This window comes from Scylla paramamosain, chromosome 5 (genome assembly GCF_035594125.1).
Source record: "Scylla paramamosain isolate STU-SP2022 chromosome 5, ASM3559412v1, whole genome shotgun sequence".
NCBI lineage: Eukaryota > Metazoa > Arthropoda > Malacostraca > Decapoda > Portunidae > Scylla > Scylla paramamosain.
This window is the reverse complement of record NC_087155.1, coordinates 28,928,638-28,945,976: the sequence shown is the minus strand read 5'-3', so window position 1 is coordinate 28,945,976 and position 17,339 is coordinate 28,928,638. Positions and strand designations below refer to the sequence as shown.

Genomic DNA, 17,339 nt, shown 5'->3' with positions numbered 1-17,339 from the left:
CTCTCTCTCTCTCTCTCTCTCTCTCTCTCTCTTTAATTATTCACTCACTCCTCACCTTTGCTGCTTATATTTATTCTTTCTACTTTCTCCCCATCCTTCCAGCCAAGATCTTCCTTCATCCTCCCTCCACTTCCTTATCCCATGTACTCTCCTTTCCTGGTTATTTCCCTTCCTCCTCTTTTTCCTTTCTTCTCCCTTCCTCTTTAGTCTTGTTTTAAATCTCTGGCCCTCCGTGTAACCTCCCCCTCTCCCTTATCTGTCAGAGATAAGGGACAAGGGAGAGGAGGGCAGGAAAGGAGGAGAGAGAGAGAGTGGGATGGAGGAAGGGAGGGAGAGAGAGAGAGAGAGAGAGAGAGAGAGAGAGAGAGAGAGAGAGAGAGAGAGAGAGAGAATTTTATTAGCAGTAATATTAATAACAATATTTGTGCATAGTGTACTACTGCTTCAAGTTCACACCTACAGACCTGGGCTTACAGGCATAGGTATCTGTACTATGGCTGCATTGGACACACAGTAATTATTAGATACTTTTTTTTTTTTTTTTTAAGAAAAAAGTGCATCTAATGCACTGGTAAAATATTTCAAAGATTGAATTACTGTCTCCTCCAAATACATAAAAAACCAAGGATATATTTATGAAAACTATAAATTAGTAAAAAATAACAGCTTCTGCTTTGTTTTTCAGTATTTGAAATGAAGTACCTAACTTCGTTCAAGAACCGAATTATTGTATGACAGCCAAAGCAATTATGAGTTCAAAAATCTGTTCGAAAAGGGAGGCGTTCGGTAACCAAAGTTCCACTGTATTTCCTAATGCATTCATGAACAGTTTTGTTGGAAAATAACCTATTGAGTGATTTGCCAAACACTACTAAAGTTATTTCATGGTAAAGTTACCTTATGGACAATGACTTTTGACTGGTAATAGCAGTGAAGGTGTATGGGTGGAGACATAATAAACTGCAATATTTGTGAGTCCATTATAGCTGTTAGATAACAAAACCAAAAAGGTTAAACTTTACACTACTTTGTTACTTTAAAAGATATTGAGGTTACCAGCAAACACTTTTTGTGAATGGCAGTGGAAAGTGTGTGGTGTTTCAAGACAACATAGTGGTGATTGTGAGCCTTGAGGTGCTGTAGTAAGACTGAGGATGTTGTTCCTCATATGGAAATGTATTTTCCACAATATTTACAAGCTGATTTGAAGGTCCTGCTTCTGACATTTGGAATGGCAAAAAAAAGCTTGCTCACTACTGATAATGATTCGGATGCTATTTTATGGTTTAAATTGCAAAAAGTGAGACACATCAATTTGTGTACAGGCGGAGTCGAGTCAGAAGCTGTTTTAGTTGTACATGAAATATGAAGTTCCCAGTGTAGATTATTAATAAAGGACAGACCGAAGATACTCAGTGTAGGAGAGGGGGACAGTTGATTGTCATTGAAGAAAAGGGGATAGTTATCTGGAAGGTTGTGTCGAGCTAGTATATTGAGGAATTGGGTTTTAAGGCATGAAACTACACAGTGTTTATTCTGCACCAGTCAGAAAATTTAGATGGATTAAAAGTCAGGTCTTCTGTGGCTTCCCTGCGTGATATTTTTTTTTTCCAGAGTTGGACGTCTCAGAAAAGTCGTGGAAAAGTGCAGAGTGGTATCATCAGCATATGAGTGGATAGAATAATGAGTTTGACTTAGAGGATCACTGATATATAATAGGGAGAGTGGGTGACGGGACAAAATACATTTTCTTTAATTACGACTATTCACAGAAGTCTCAATACCGAAAAAAAAAAAAAAAAATTCTGCATGAAAAGCATGAAACACACAGTGATTCTTTCTGCTAATCGCCTTCCTTCTGGCTAAAGTAGGGAAACGGAACAGGAAAAGGGCATGTGATTTACTTGTCATGGGGAGAGGTAGATGTTTCCTAAATTTCACCTGAGTGTGTTGTCCTCAGAAACATTGTGTCAGAAAACGTAAGTTTCAGGGGTAAATGGCCTAAAAATAAGTGGAGATCAGTGTATCGCATCACTTGGCTCTGAAAACTCCATGTAGTGATGAAACGTCCATGATGGACAAAACCACATGAAGCTCACTGGTTTATTTTTTATTTTATTTTCTATTTTTTTTTATTAACTGCATTGTTTTGCTCTCTCTCTCTCTCTCTCTCTCTCTCTCTCTCTCTCTCTCTCTCTCTCTCTCTCTCTCTCTCTCTCTCTCTCTCTCTCTCTCTCTCTCTCTCTCTCTCTCTCTCTCTCTCTCTCTCTCTCTCTCTCTCTCTCTCCTACACATTCCTGCGTTTCGCTTCTTTCATGTCTTTTGAGAGCTCCGAAAAATGGTCCGGGAATTTGTACCGTCGCATCTGCACCAGCAGGTCAACTGCATCCCTCACTTCGTCCGTGAACCTGTAAGACGAATTGCAAGTTCAATCCAAGTGTGACAGTTTATGGGGGAAATAAAGATACTTCAACGAGAATGCCCTTCAAGGAAACAAAATATTTCAAGTAACCCATAAAGTTAAATCTGTAAAGCTGACCATCGAAACCCACCTGACCACGAATACAGACGAGTAGTCCTGTCGAAGACTTGAGGCGATAATGGTCCTGAGAGCAAACGTCAAGAGACTTTCTGCAGTTTTATCATGTAAAGATTTCTTTGCCACCATCGCATCCATGAAACTTTCTGTGGAGAGAAATGAATGGGTCCGTCCCTGTACCTCAAGTCACCAAAAAGATTTCCATAGAGCCAAGATAGATTACAAACTTTTCATGTTCTGTTTTGTTACCATTGAAGATTGGCTACCTTAGGGAAAACAGATAGCGGAATTGGGACGTTCGCTGAGAAACATTTTACGTGTTGGGGAAGTAACATTGGTGGGAATTAGTTTTTTTAAAAGGATGAACCATCAGAACTATAATAAATATGGACATTGGAGAGAGAGAGAGAGGAGAGAGAGAGAGAGAGAGAGAGAGAGAGAGAGAGAGAGAGAGAGAGAGAGAGAGAGAGAGAGAGACTCTGTATTTTCTCATATTTGTACCTTTATCAGAATCAAGCAGAGAAGCAATCTTTTTCAGCAGTTCCCACAGACTCCACCAGCAGCACCTTCACGCCTGTGGTCGACAACAACACCTCCTCTGTCCACCCGCATGGGTCAGCTAATTGGTTGTGGTCTGGGCGATCAAACAAATCGAACACCTGAGAGCCAACATAATGCATATTTCAGTTTAGTCCCTGCCGTGACTAGTATGTAATAACTGCACGTTCTCATATAATGGAATTTTTTTTTCTCTCGTAACTGGAGAGTAGTCGAGCTGTAGGTAGCTCGGTCAAATTAGAGGTGCATCTTTATTCCTAAGCTGGGATTATCCATAAAGGAAAAAAAAAAAAATTGAGTTGGACACTATGAATACATTCAAAGAATTTGGAAAATAAATCATAATCTCATAACTGAAAATTCATAATGAAAAAATTGTGTCTATTTCAGCAATCTGAGATCTGTTATTCACCTTGAAGGAAGCCAGAAGATTCTTTTTCAATATATTCAAGTCCTGGCTGTCTGAAATGTCTGGTGCGTAGAGAAGCAGCACCTGAGAGTCGCAGGATGGCACTGGCTTCTCAGATGGCGTCTCAGTGACTGCAGAAAAAAAAAAAAAATAGTTTTCATTATACAGAGAAACGCGAAACAATTCAGGAAGTACCTAATTATATCGCCATGATAGGATAATCAAGAGAAGTGGACCAGGGTTCGTATTCTGAAGCACTCAAGACTTCATAAGGACTCTTCTAAGAGCACAGAGATTATCAAAATATTTTCTGATTAATACTGCAGTATTGTTGGTAAACTATCAGTGAAATCAAGAAAGCACCTTTCAAGAATCCCAGAAACATCCACTATAGCCTTTTTTTAAAAAAAATGTAGTTGGGATAAGACGTCGAAACGTTTGAGAAATGATGTCGTTAAGCACCTGCGACTTCTAGTAAATGAGAAAAATGTGTTCACTTTGTACACATAGATGAACCTTATATCCACTTCAACTGTTCTACTGCTAGCCTTGGGAATCTGAGGTCTTTAGGACATCCCCTCAAGCTGGAAGGTTCGGATGTCATTTTGAAAAACAACACGGAAGACAGAAAGAGTGATAGGAATAATTTATGCCATTCATTAGCACCTGGAGTTATGACTTTGTTCAGGAAGATCACGTAAAATCATTTAGCAGAGTTGTGCAGTCATTAGCAGTTCAAAAATTAAAAGCTATACATGAGGCAGTGGCAGTTTATCCTGTATATTAATAGGCAAGTGGAGTGCGTACTTTATACATACCTATAAGTCGTTTCAGCCTGAGGATTTTGCTGAGAAATACGGGACTGCGGAAAGCAACAAAAATCATGGCCACCATCAATAGCATCATGCCCACCAGCACTCCCCACTCTGCCTCCTCCCATTTCCTGCAAGGAAGTGATACTAAGAATTAGATCAGCAGTTTTCAACCTTTTTCCACTCACATCACGAAAATCAGCGAGGCATACCATCACCATTTACAAGTGGAACTAATAAATGCCGGTAAACCTTTATCTATTAAGTATGTTAATTATTGCTCATTATTTGTTTTTTATGGATAAAATATAATATATATTCACAATCAATTAAGCCGTGACACGTGACAGTGTCATACTCATAGATGTCACATTTGCCATGTGCACGTTGTCTGAAGAAGGATCAATCTTCCTTCCCGAATTCCCAAGGCACACTTGCAGTGCTTCGCAGAACACCAGTGAATAAGGTGATGAAATAGTGTGAAGGAATGGTGATGGTAATGGTGAGGTGGAGGAAGAGCAATAAGAACAGTTAAAATTGATGTCAGGTTTGTGTGTGTGTGTGTGTGTGTGTGTGTGTGTGTGTGTTTAAAAGCGTAATATTGCATCACAATCTGCTCATTGCTGTGTTACATAAAGGTGAATCCTACATATGTGTAGACGGAAACACACACACACACACACACACACACACACACACACACACACACACACACACACACACACACACACACACACACACAGGCAGACAAAAGCGGCTTCAAAGCGGCAATAATATAGTATAAGGACTCACGACATTGACAGATCATCTATCGGTGATACTCCGTTCTCAGGTGAGGGTGCAGTGGGTCTGCAGTCGCTGGTGGTGAAGAACGTGTTGCGAGGCTCTAGAGGCAAATGGCTGATTGGGTTCAGCTGTTCCGTGCGGTGACCATCGCCATGGAGAGACAGAGGTTAGCGTAAGAAATTGACTTTGCTGTGAGATGGGTTGCGTACATATACTATTATCAAAATCCTTCACAATGAGATAGTTAACACACAGCACATTTTCTTCGTGGGATACCAATAAATCAACATGAATGCAGTGAATTTCTTCCATGTACGCCTGTTGTATCTCCGGATTTTGACAACGTGTGGCAAGTTAATGGGAAAGAGGAAATGTAAGAGCTTGATGTTGCAGTTGTAGCAGTACATCTTATATGTGAAGACCAAAGCCTCAGAGGAGCAATAACAACCCCTACAGTCCTCGACTGCAGTTGTTATCACCTGTCGTCGGATGGCTCAGTGGTCTTCTGATGCAGGTCAGCTATTACTTCACACACACACATATCATGAAATACTGAATGAACTTACAATGACGGTGGCTTAGAATTATGTCAACATTTTGATCAAGTGCTTCGAAATAACCCTGATTAGCTTTGATTAGTTGGTAGTCGTAAATAGGGAAGATCTGAAGCATTAATTTAATATTACTAAGAAAAATATATGAAAGGCTGTTACATCTCAGTAGTTTTCCTTTTCCATCTGCATCAGAAACAACTTGACATGAGACACTAATGTTACTGACCCGAGACATGAAGAGGGAAAACCCTCATGAATCAGCTCGCATGTCAGTGCTGGAAGAAACAAGAATGATTTACTTGTGTGTGGTATCTAGCGGCTGTCAAATTATTTAAATTTTTTTTTTTGTCTGCTTGTGCAATGTTTCTAGTAATTATGAAGTATGTACTCACCACGAGGCAATAACAGGCATTTGGGTCAAAGGAATGTTTCAGCGTGATTAGCGATAGCGTGATGTTTGCCTTCAGATGCGTGTCCTGAAACTAAAGGGAAGAAGAAACTTGTAGAAGCTCAGTCCCGCAGAATCCCACGAGATGAAATAACAGAACGATACAAGAAAATACAATTTCTGTATTCATTCTTCATTCCATTATTTTTATATACTTGCTCTATAGGGTCGCCCTGTGTACCGGTCTGCTTATATAATGCAATTATGTAGAAAAAAAAAAAAAAAAACGAACGGACAGTCTCATGTATGTAGTACATAACAAACGTAACAGAGAATCTAGGCCGAAGATGTTTGCACTTTTTCTTGACCACATTACTGATTTTTTACATGAACAGAGAAGCCAAAGTTTAAAAAGAAAAAAAAAACTACATATGTATACATTTCGTGATAAAGATGGAACGCGTTGTTTGAGTGCACACAGAGGAACCGTCTTGTTTGCTACCCAGTGACTATAACGATGAATGCCAACACCTTTTTACTTCATTTTACGGTACGTTTCTCACATTAGTGACAGGTTGAGTACACATAACACTCTTACCCTTTCTGTTATCTCGTTTAAATTGGTTCCTTTCCTACAGGGGTAGAAGTCTGCCTTAACTGTGGTCTGTTGTGAAAGAAAAAAAATGAATCAGTTATTTAACAACTACAACAGTAATGATGAGTCTCTCTCTCTCTCTCTCTCTCTCTCTCTCTCTCTCTCTCTCTCTCTCTCTCTCTCTCTCTCTCTCTCTCTCTCTCTCTCTCTCTCTCTCTCTCTCTCTCCTTTCCTTATAACGTGTTACATTTGACATAAAACGTCATAGTACAAACAGAAGAGGTTGTTCGTGAGAGGCGAAGCAAAGAAAGGGTTCAAGATACTTGCCTTATAGATAGTGAGATTCCAGTTTTTCACTGCAGGGTGAACATTTTTTAATGTGATGTTCAGGAAATCATATCTGATGGCAGAGAAAAGCTACGTATCAGTAAATGAATATTGATGAACTGATTGACTGATTAAGAGATTGAAAGAGTAATATATAGGTACACTACAGATGTGTGTGCGTGTGTGTGTGTGTGTGTGTGTGTGTGTGTGTGTATAGATAAGTTTTACAGAAGAATGTAAAGGAAGAAGGAATGACGAAGAGAAACGGGTAGCGGATGGTGAATTCTTAGGAGCGTAAATGAGAGAGAGAGAGAGAGAGAGAGAGAGAGAGAGAGAGAGTGCTTATGTGAATGAATTCATGATACTCAGTTTATGTGTATTTCTAGTGGTTTTGTCGGTATAGTTGCGCCACGACATTCATAACTGGAAGAGTACAGTAATCCGTCAGAAGCTTAGAGCTCAAGCGTAGTAGTCAAGGACCATGCAATGTAGTGCACCTTAAATAATAGCCAACGAAAGTTTTAACCCGTACTGTATTTATCTGCGTATAAAGACAATGTAAACGACGGTTTTGCTGATCGGTGACTTACCTCAAAAAGGGTAGTGTGTGGTGTTTCATATACAACCCCCAGCAATGGAAACAGGTGGAGTTCACGTTTTTAGACACTGTCACCATCCACATTCCCTCAAAGAAGCAGTTATGGACCTCCCCTTCACCCTGGAAGAATGTATTTGGTTACTGTGTTGCTTAAGACAAGCCAACTTTACAAGGTTTTAGTGATATCTGGAAAGTTTGTTGGTCTTCCTATAATGAAAAGATACACTGTAGCAGGTCGAGTAGCGAGACCAGACGCTCCAAGACCTGAAGGGAACAAAGCGATTTTTTTTCCTCCTTTTTGTGTGTAAAGGCAAACCATAGCAATGCCAATATTACCGAGCTTCCTTTTGTGTTTGGCTGACACGTTTTTTTTTTCTTTTTAATTCACCAGTTTTCAGCGAATAACGCCAGCGAGGCACAAGTAGTGGAGACGAGACACACAAGCCCAACAATGTTCCTTGCCAAGAAAGCTCTAATCTCTATAAATCTTGGCAAGAAAAACTGTTAGGCTAGTAAATAAGACCCAAGGAAAAGAAATGACAAATAGTCATTTCTTTTCCTTGGGTCTTATTTACCTGGGTCTTAATCACCAGTCACTTGATGGCTTAGCTCAGTGCTAATCTCAAGTCTGGTGTGTCTCGACTCCTTTTCTTGTGCCTCGCTGGCTTCATTCACTGAAAAGTGGTAAATTTGAAAAGAAAAATGTGCCGGCCAAGCACAAAATGAACTCTGGAAATATTGGTGGCAACTTATATAGTGTTGTTATTACGAGAGGCCTGAAATATCGTACATCTTAACACGAAAGGTGGTGCACCGACGCATACCATGAGGAATTATGATCAGCATAATGATTAGAGCAATAAGAAGGGTCATAAAAATTATTATATTATTGATAATAATGATGGTAATAATAATGATGATGGTCATAATAATAATAATAATAATAATAATAATAATAATAATAATAATAATAATAGTAATAATAGTAATAATATTTTTGTTATTATTATTATTATAATAATTATTATTATTATTATTATTATTATTATTATTATTATTATTATTATTATTATTATTGTTATTATTATTATTATTATTATTTTTGTTGTTGTTGTTGTTGTTGTGTATAAATATCAGGGCATGTGTAAAAGTTGGTGTGAGTTCTTCCCAGTCAGTGGTGATATCGATAATAATTATCATCATCATCATCATCATCATCATCATAATAATAATAATAATAATAATAATTATTATTATTATTATTATTATTATTATTATTATTATTATTATTATTATTATTATTATTATTATTATTGTGTGTAAATATCAGGGCATGTGTAGGAGTTGGTGATGGTGTGAGTGAGTTCTTCCCAGTCAGAGTAAGTGTGCGTCAGGGTTGTGCACAGTAATGTCACTGTGTTCAACTTATTCATGGATGGTATAGTCAAAGAAGTGTATGAGGGTTTTAGGCAGAGGCCTGAACAGTGGGGAAGAAAGAGTGTGAGATCTTGAGAGTCAGCTGCTGTTTGCTGAAGACACAGGTCTTGTGACTGATTCAGAGAAGAAGTTGAAATCACTGGTGGAGGAGTTTGCGCATGTATCTAGAAGGAGGAAGCTGAAAGTGAATGTTGGTAAAAGTAAAGTAATATGTTTGAGCGAGGTAGGTGGTGAAAGGATGGATGTGAGATTGACTGGAAGAGGTGGAATGTTTCATGTATTTGGAATCAACAGTTAGAGTGGATGGAAGTGCAGAGTGAAAGAAGTAAGAAAAGTATTTTGTGGAGTGAAAAAAATCTTTAAACTCAGGACACTGGGTATGGATGTAAAAAGAGGGTTATATGAGGGAATAGTGGTGTCCACTGTGATGTATGGTGCTGAAACGTGGAACATGGAAGTAACAGAGAAGAAACAGTTAACTGTAATGGAGGCGAAGTGTTTGAGGAGTGTGTGTGGTGTAACATGGAGGAAAAGAATGAAAAATGAGGAGGTAAGACGAAGAACTGATGTTCTGAAAGAGTATGCTGGACGAGCAGATGAGTGTGTGTTCAGATGGCTTGGGCATATAGAGAGTGGAGGACAGAAAACCAGTAGAGAGAATAAGATGTGTGCGGTGGAAGGTTAAGAGGAAGACCTCGCCTGGAATGGATGAGCTGTGTGAAGAGAGCCAAAGTAAGAGAGAGAAATGGCTGTGCAACAAGCAAGAGTGAGTGTGCATGATAGAGATGAATGGAGAGCGACAGTAGTGTATGCATAAGAATGATGCGGTCTCGCATCATTCAAAAGAGATATATCTGTAACCTTACAATCACAACATACATACTTCACCCTTGCTCATGAAAATTTACGTACAGCTTCACATAAATTAACACTAAACATTCTTTTTCTTATCTAGGATCTAAAGCCTAGAATTCTATCTACCTCAGCCTAAAGTTCTACCTTAAATACACTCCTTTAAGAAGCAATTTAAAAGTATATAATTTTCAATTATGAAATCTGTTTCCATGTTTATGCTATATAAAATCCTCATTGTTATCCATTTTTAGTATTATTGTCTTTATTATTATTATTATTATTATTATTATTATTATTATTATTATTATTATTATTATTGTTATTACTACTACTACTATTACTACTATTACTACTACTACTACTACTAATAATAATAATAATAATAATAGTAATAATAATAATAATAATAATAATAATTTTTTTTTTTTTCCAATTATTATTAGAATTTACTTTTCTGTTTGGCTCATAATTATTGCAATGGATTTGCCAACTTTGTTTGGCAGATATTAGGCAACCTCGGTACATAATTATTACTATGTACTGTACATGTAGAATTAATGTCTAGCACCTAATTTCCACTGCTGCCCTAAAAGCATTTACCTTCAGATGGGCTCCCTGCACTTCTAAAATCACCTATGTTTATAGTTCATTGGGCTAAGGGATAATAAAATGTTTCAGATGTTTCAGTGTTTCAAACATTCGCAGAGTTAACTAATCAGCTTTAAAAAAATAAATAAATAGGTAAAATGAAACAAAGAATAAAAAAATAAAAATAAAGAAATAACTAATAATAATAATAATAATAATAATAATAATAATAATAATAATAATAATAATAATGAATAAACAAAAACTAAAAATTACTTCAAGGTATCATCTTACCACCAACTCCTGGTAGATGTCAGATCCATTGCAATTGATCAGTTTTCCTTTCAGCTTTCCTGCAATATCAAAGAAACAAAATTAGGCTTCCTCACGACAGACCTTTCATACATATTTGTCTTTCATTTACTTATTTTATTTATTTTGTTTTATATCTTCTTGAAGTGTTGTAAGCTCTGAATCTCTATCTTTATTACTTTCTTTCATTTTTTTTTTTATGTTATTGCTGTTTTTGCTGTTGCTGTTCTTTTTTTTTCTCAAGTTGGTACTGCTGCTGCTGAATCACTTTTACAACAACAGCAACAACAACCGACTGTGAGAGGAAAAGAGTCACTACAGTCCTAATTTCATGTGCTATACTTTTGAGACATGTAACAGAAATGCAGCTTACTCACTCAATGACTCTTCCATGTGGTTAATTGTGTCACGACGCAGAAAGACTGACCTTTGTTGGGGCAGGAGGGGTCTTTGTATGTGATGCCGTACACGAAGGTTGAGTTTACCTCATTGGGTTTGACAGAGACGTCCAACACCTCACACTGCTTGTCTTCCGCTACACATCCTGTCCCAGTAATCGCGGAGAAGAAGCAGATAAGTTAGCTAAAAACACGGAGTACAGTATATCCTACGTAGTTCATGCTTGGGGAGAAAGATCCACACGAAACTAGCAATATATTAGCCACTGAACCTTATTATTAAACATCTTGCCATCTTATCTGGGCTATTTTCAACAGGTATTGTTATTATTATTATTATTATTATTATTATTATTATTATTATTGTTATTATTATTATTATTATTATTATTATTATTATTATTATTATTATTATTATTATTGTTATTATTATTATTATTATTATTATTATTATTATTATTATTATTATTATTGTTGTTGTTGTTATTGTTATTATCACAGCAATAGTTCAATAAAGATTTTGCATCATCAACAGGAAAAACACTCCCAAGAACAGGACTAACATAATCTCAGTGGCTTTTGAAAAATGAACCTCATGAAATAACAAATTATCGTCACGTGTACAGAGTTACCAGTGCAGAAAGTTACCATTTGACGTATTGCTCATAGTAATGGAACTAGTGTTTGGGCTGTTTGCAATGTAAATTTAACTCTCTGGCACCTTAGTGGGCGCATGCCTCCGTGCCTTGAGTAATGCCTACAAAAAGAACTCCGGGGCATTACACGCCTTACTGAAAGGCACGCCCTTCTATCATTATTTCTACCTGGACTTTAAAGAACGACAGTACAGCTACAGTATATCTTGTCATCGAATATTTGATAAAACTCATTCATACTACAATAATCAGTATGAAACTTTGTGTGTGGGTGTGTCTGTCTGTGTGTGTGTGTGTGTGTGTGTGTGTGTGTGTGTGTGTGTGTGTGTGTGTGTGTGTGTGTGTGTGTGTGTGTGTGTGGGTGGCTGGATGGGCACGCGCGTATGTGAACACTGCTTAATTAACTTACCTGTCAGTAGTATTCCAATGAGGCATATCAATACTGATGTCTGGTTTGTTGAAATTCTTTGGTGCATTGTTGGGAAACTGTAAATAAAGTTATAACTAGCATCACATTGGTCCCTTTGTTACATTTTTCACGCGTTTTCATGTAATATTTTCATATCACAAAATTTAGCGGCTGTTTTTGTCACTAATCTTACTGGAGTGATTGTGTTTATGAATGGAGGAAATGCCCGTTAAAAAGGATTCATCTCCTTTCAGTGGAATTAGTGAGCTTCTACAGGCAGCTCACTTTTTTCAGTAAACATTCCATAACATTGGTTTAAAACCAAGAAATTAAATCTTTTGAGAAATGTTTTCATGCATTATTTTAATAATATATATATATATATATATATATATATATATATATATATATATATATATATATATATATATATATATATATATATATATATATATATATATATATATATATATATATATATATATATATATATATATTATTTATTTTTTTATTTTTTATTTTTTTTTAATGATGTAGGTGAAAATTCTTTCCTTACGAAATTTTTTTCCCCTTTTTGCAACGGAAACAGTTCGTTTCTCTGTAAGCATTTTTTTTTTTTTTTCATCTAATGTTTTTGTTTGATACTTTTTTTTGTGTGCAGTTCTCTTTGTCTAGTTTCCTTTCTTGTAGTTTAGGGAAAAAAAAGTTTTTAGAGTACTGGACAAAATATGAAATGGCAAAATTATCCATATTTTTCATTGTGATTAAAATAGGGAGACCATAATTATTTGAATTATTTACTGTCTTCAAAACATACACGAATGCAGTGCTTCCATACAATCTTGTTCTTTAATAGAAATCAACAGATCGATAGGAATAGAACATACATTCGGTAACCTTCTTTATGATCATGAATATTACATAAGAACATAAGAAAATAAGTGAAGCTCTAAGAAACCTTCAGGCCTACACGTGGCAGTCCCTGCATGAAACATACCTACCTATATCAGCCCCATCAATAAATTTGTCTAATCTTTTAAGATCCTAATGACTCAGCACTAACAATCTGGGAACTGAGTCCATTCCATTCATCCACCACTCTATTTGAGAACCAATTCCTTCCTATCTCTTCCTTGAGCCTAATTTTTTTTCAAGTTTGAACCTTGTTCTATCCTGATTACTGATCCTGAGAATTTTGCTTGCGTCACCCTTGTTATAACCCATTTACCATTTAAAGACTTCGTTCAGCTTCCTTCTTAACCTGCGTTTCTCTAAGAAAAGTAAATTTAATAGTTTCAGTCTCGTTTCATAAGGAATACCCCTCCTCTGTATCCCTTTAGTCATTCTCCTTTGTACTGATTCTAATGGACCTATGTCCTTCCCGTAATATAGCCACCAGAAGTGCCCATCATGATCTAGATGAGGTCTGACTGGCGCTAAATATAAATTTTGCTATTACTTCGGGATTTCTGTTTTTTACACTCCAAAATAATTGACCCTGATACCACATTTACTTTATTCCTGGCCTCTACTCATTGTTTTCTCAGACGTATGGGTTGCTGCTCTGTTTGCTATTCGCAAGTTTTTAATACCATTTCTGTGTGAAGTCGCTGATGGTTCGCATGAAGTGCAAGTTCTCAAGAAGTGGATCTTGCAGCATTCTGGGTTAAGTACTTTTCAGTTTATCCTCTGATCTCACTCGGGCTCCTCGGTCTCGATGTTCGGATCCACGTATCTCCGTGAAGCTGCCTTGTCCCTGTTCGTTGTTGCCAGGAGTCTGGTGGTGCAATCGTTGATACCTGCGCCCAGTGCCTCCTCCTGGTGATGACCCTTCACCCTGTGTCCCCTTGCTCGGATGTGCAAAGTCCTGTACACTCTCCCCCAAATGCCCCACATCGTTCTCCTCGGCCCAGGGAAAAGGAGTCCGCTCGGAAGTAATTACGAGCGTGGGGGTAGAGAGGTGTGGATATGTGAGTGAACATAGCCAGTCTTCGTTTGTTTATGTATCCATATGTACTGTGTATTCACTCGTGTCCCTCAATGCTATTGTAAGGCGCTACTATTCATTTTGCATTGTCACATAACTAGCTGGCAAATGCGTCCAGCAGCATCAGTAGCAGAAGGGCAGCCTTTTGGCATCTCTTGTGCTACCTCCAGTTCTCCTTCAATATATTTCCGGCCCATACCCATTGTCACGATCCTGGTTTTTCCAAGAAAGTGGACGTTACACTGATCCTAGAAAGTTTTAAGGGTCTGGATTTTAAAAGGCCTCGAATACCTACCCGACCTATCCGAAATCGCCAGCTATTAAACCCTCTCACAAAACCCTTACCTTGGCACAGCACGCCAGGAATAACCTCAATACCAGATCAGTGTTAAAGCAGAAAACACAGTTATTCTATATAATAATAGGATATATTAATAATAATGTTAACTTACAAACAACTTGAGGTAGTACACATTAAAGGAAATTAGGGAACAAATATCTACCCTAGACCAACACAGGATAATTCCCACACTCAATCACATTGGATTCCCCCTCTTTCCCAGGCTCTTATATCGCGTCCTTTATTGCTTAAAGTTTATACACATCACTATATGACATTCCTGTCACTTTACAAAGCTCTAAAACCCTTTTTTCTCCTTCACAGGCCGCTGGAATATTTACCCCAAGTACAGGAATTTCCCTAGACGCCGCCATTGCTTCACTTAATAACAATTCCCGTATTTTACCTCCTCCAATCTCACAAGACATAAACCACCATCACGATAGATCACCTATAACACCATAACACCATCCCCTCAAAGACACCAATAACACCACATTACCACAACCCCAACCACAAAATGGCTGCCTCTCAACCCCCGACGCCGTCCCCTCATCGTTACGTCACCAACCAAATTTCAGCAGACACGAGCTCTTGGTAGCACAAAAGACTCACCAACCTGATCCTGGATATCAGGGTTATACCACTAATACCTCCACACACCCACTTAATCACCACACCACCCAAATTTATCCCGAGAGAATGTCTCCCCTCTGATCCCTCGGGGCCTCTATCGTTCTCTGAAGAATTTGTAGATTCAGATACAAAACCCAGACAGGTATCATCCCTCGCCTCCACACATTCCACCTCAAATACACCTTTTCCCTTACATATACATATATATAAAGAACTTAAATTATGAAGAGAATAATACTACATGATAGAAAATGAGTAAATAAGCCTTATACTAACTTATAACTAAGAATAATATACTCAGAAGAAAACGGAATACGGGAGACACTAAGAAAACGTATTTCTTTTCAGGATAAACTCTGCCAATAACATGATACCATAGACTCATTAGCAGCCTACAGACAACAAAAGTACATATGTCACTAGTACTTCATTTTTACTCCATAAAGAGACTGAAAACTATTTTCTTTATAGAGAGATAAGGCAGGATGAGAGAGATGAGGTGAGTCGTGAAGGTGTAGGACAAGAGGAGGGAAGATGTGTCCGGAAGGGGCGGAGGAGAGAGAGAGATGGGGGGAGATAGGTGTGAGTATGTTGGAGGGTCAGGTCATGTTGAAATAAGAGAAGTGAGGTCGAGGCGAGTAGATGAGGGAGTGGAGAAGAAGGAAGGGGCCGAGATGAGAGGACTAGGTGAATAAATTGTAGATGAATTGTTTAAATATTTCGTAGATAAATTGCATACAGGTCAGTTAGCAAACATCCTGTATAGAGCAATAAGATCACAGAAAAAAATTACCCTAAATGGATGGATGGAGTCAGGAGGTTAACGAGGAAAGCTAAGGGCAATTATGAATTAAAGGTAGCCAGCCAGGAGAAGACGGACCCTAAGGGATTTTATCAGGTATACAGGACGAATAATAAGGATACTGTAGGTCCATTAAAGGCAGCAGATGGGGAGCTGGTTAGTTCTGGGGAGGAGAATAGTAAAATTCTGAAAGAGTATTTCTTAACTGTCTTCACCCAGGGAAACATGCAAGATATGTCGAATAGTGAACATATGTTTAGAGCAGATGAGAATGAGAAGCTGGCAGATATCTTCATAACTAAGGAGATAGTGGAACAGGAGATAGATAGGCTAAAAAGTTCAGGACACCAGGACCAGATGAAATATATCCCAGAGTACTTAAGGAATGCAAAGAGGTTATTAGTGAGCCGTTAGTTTCTATCTTTAGGAAATCACTTGAGTCAGGTGAGGTACCAGTAATGTGGATGCAGGCTAACCCATCTTTAAGAAAGGAGATAAAACTTTAGCGTCTAATTATAGACCTGTCAGCTTAACTTCAGTTGTGGCTAAAATATTGGAGTCAATAATAGCGAGGAACATTAGGGAGCATTTAGACAAACATAACTTGATAAATCAGTCACAGCATGGCTTCACGAAGGGGAAGTCTTGCCCGACGAACTTGTTAAGTTTGACGTTAGTTGACGGATTCATATTCTTACAAGTACATGTAATTCTATTCTTATAAGTACATATGTACTATCATCATCATTATTATTACTATTATTGTTGTTGTTGTTGTTGTTGCTGTTGTTCGAATTATTTATTATCTGTTTATTTATTTATTTTGCTCTGCTGACTATTTTGTTCTGCTCTATTGTTCGAGGAATTATCACTATAGGTCGAGGAGGAAAATATGACAACTACGTGCAGTTGTCAAGTAGATTTACTATACATATTGCAAGAAGGGATCATTATTACACCACTGCAGTAACTTACGACACCATGGGCATGAATAATCAGGACACATTGATACCAGGCAGAACAAACAGGACATTGCATCCTGTCATTATTCACAGCCATCAACTCGCGTCCTTCTGGTACTCAGATACCACATTCTTTCGCGCTAATTGCACGCTACACACTAACACGCCTTGTAGACACCCTGGATGCTTGTATATGTTTGAGTGTCACGTAACTGTCTTGATTCTCTTTCACATGTTCTGGACTTGCCTTGTGATCGAGGAACAGCACAAAGGTAGTGGTTGCTGTACTGAGGACTGAGCAAGACTGAGTAGTGACTGTGACGTAGATAAAAAGAGTTGCGAAGTGCTTTTTTTTTTTTTCTTTGTCCTAAATTCTATCACTTTTTTCCTC

At 37.7% G+C, this 17,339-nt stretch overlaps 1 protein-coding gene across 4 annotated transcripts; it reads right to left on the bottom strand.

Annotated features, from left to right (window-relative positions):
- Positions 1-379: 379 nt before the first annotated feature.
- LOC135100805 (uncharacterized) lies at positions 380-16,806 on the bottom strand. Of its 4 annotated transcripts, none has more exons than XM_064004142.1 (14): positions 15,164-16,806; positions 12,222-12,298; positions 11,186-11,302; positions 10,741-10,799; positions 7,559-7,686; positions 6,969-7,041; positions 6,645-6,710; positions 6,051-6,140; positions 5,111-5,232; positions 4,325-4,449; positions 3,510-3,637; positions 3,041-3,198; positions 2,553-2,685; positions 380-2,408 (listed from the first exon to the last, which is right to left on the bottom strand). In XM_064004142.1, the coding sequence occupies exons 2-12, from the start codon at positions 12,286-12,288 to the stop codon at positions 3,052-3,054; spliced, it is 1,122 nt and encodes a 373-aa protein (XP_063860212.1). In that variant the 5' UTR covers positions 12,289-12,298; positions 15,164-16,806; the 3' UTR covers positions 380-2,408; positions 2,553-2,685; positions 3,041-3,051. The 4 variants fall into 4 exon arrangements, with proteins under 4 accessions (XP_063860212.1, XP_063860213.1, XP_063860210.1 ...); XM_064004143.1 differs by having other exon boundaries at positions 12,222-12,299; positions 15,234-16,806; XM_064004140.1 differs by lacking the exon at positions 15,164-16,806 and adding an exon at positions 13,814-15,151.
- Between the last annotated feature and the right edge of the window lie 533 nt (positions 16,807-17,339).

Excerpts from the sequence above, each read along its gene's own strand:
- LOC135100805 (XM_064004140.1), bottom strand. The coding sequence starts at position 13,881 with ATGCTGCAAGATCCACTTCTTGAGAACTTGCACTTCATGCGAACCATC. Across the intron at positions 12,299-13,813 it reads AGCGACTTCACACAGAAATG|TTTCCCAACAATGCACCAAA; the intron begins GTATTAAAAACT and ends CTTTATTTACAG. Across the intron at positions 7,687-10,740 it reads ACATCTACCAGGAGTTGGTG|GGTGAAGGGGAGGTCCATAA; the intron begins GTAAGATGATAC and ends ACATTCTTCCAG.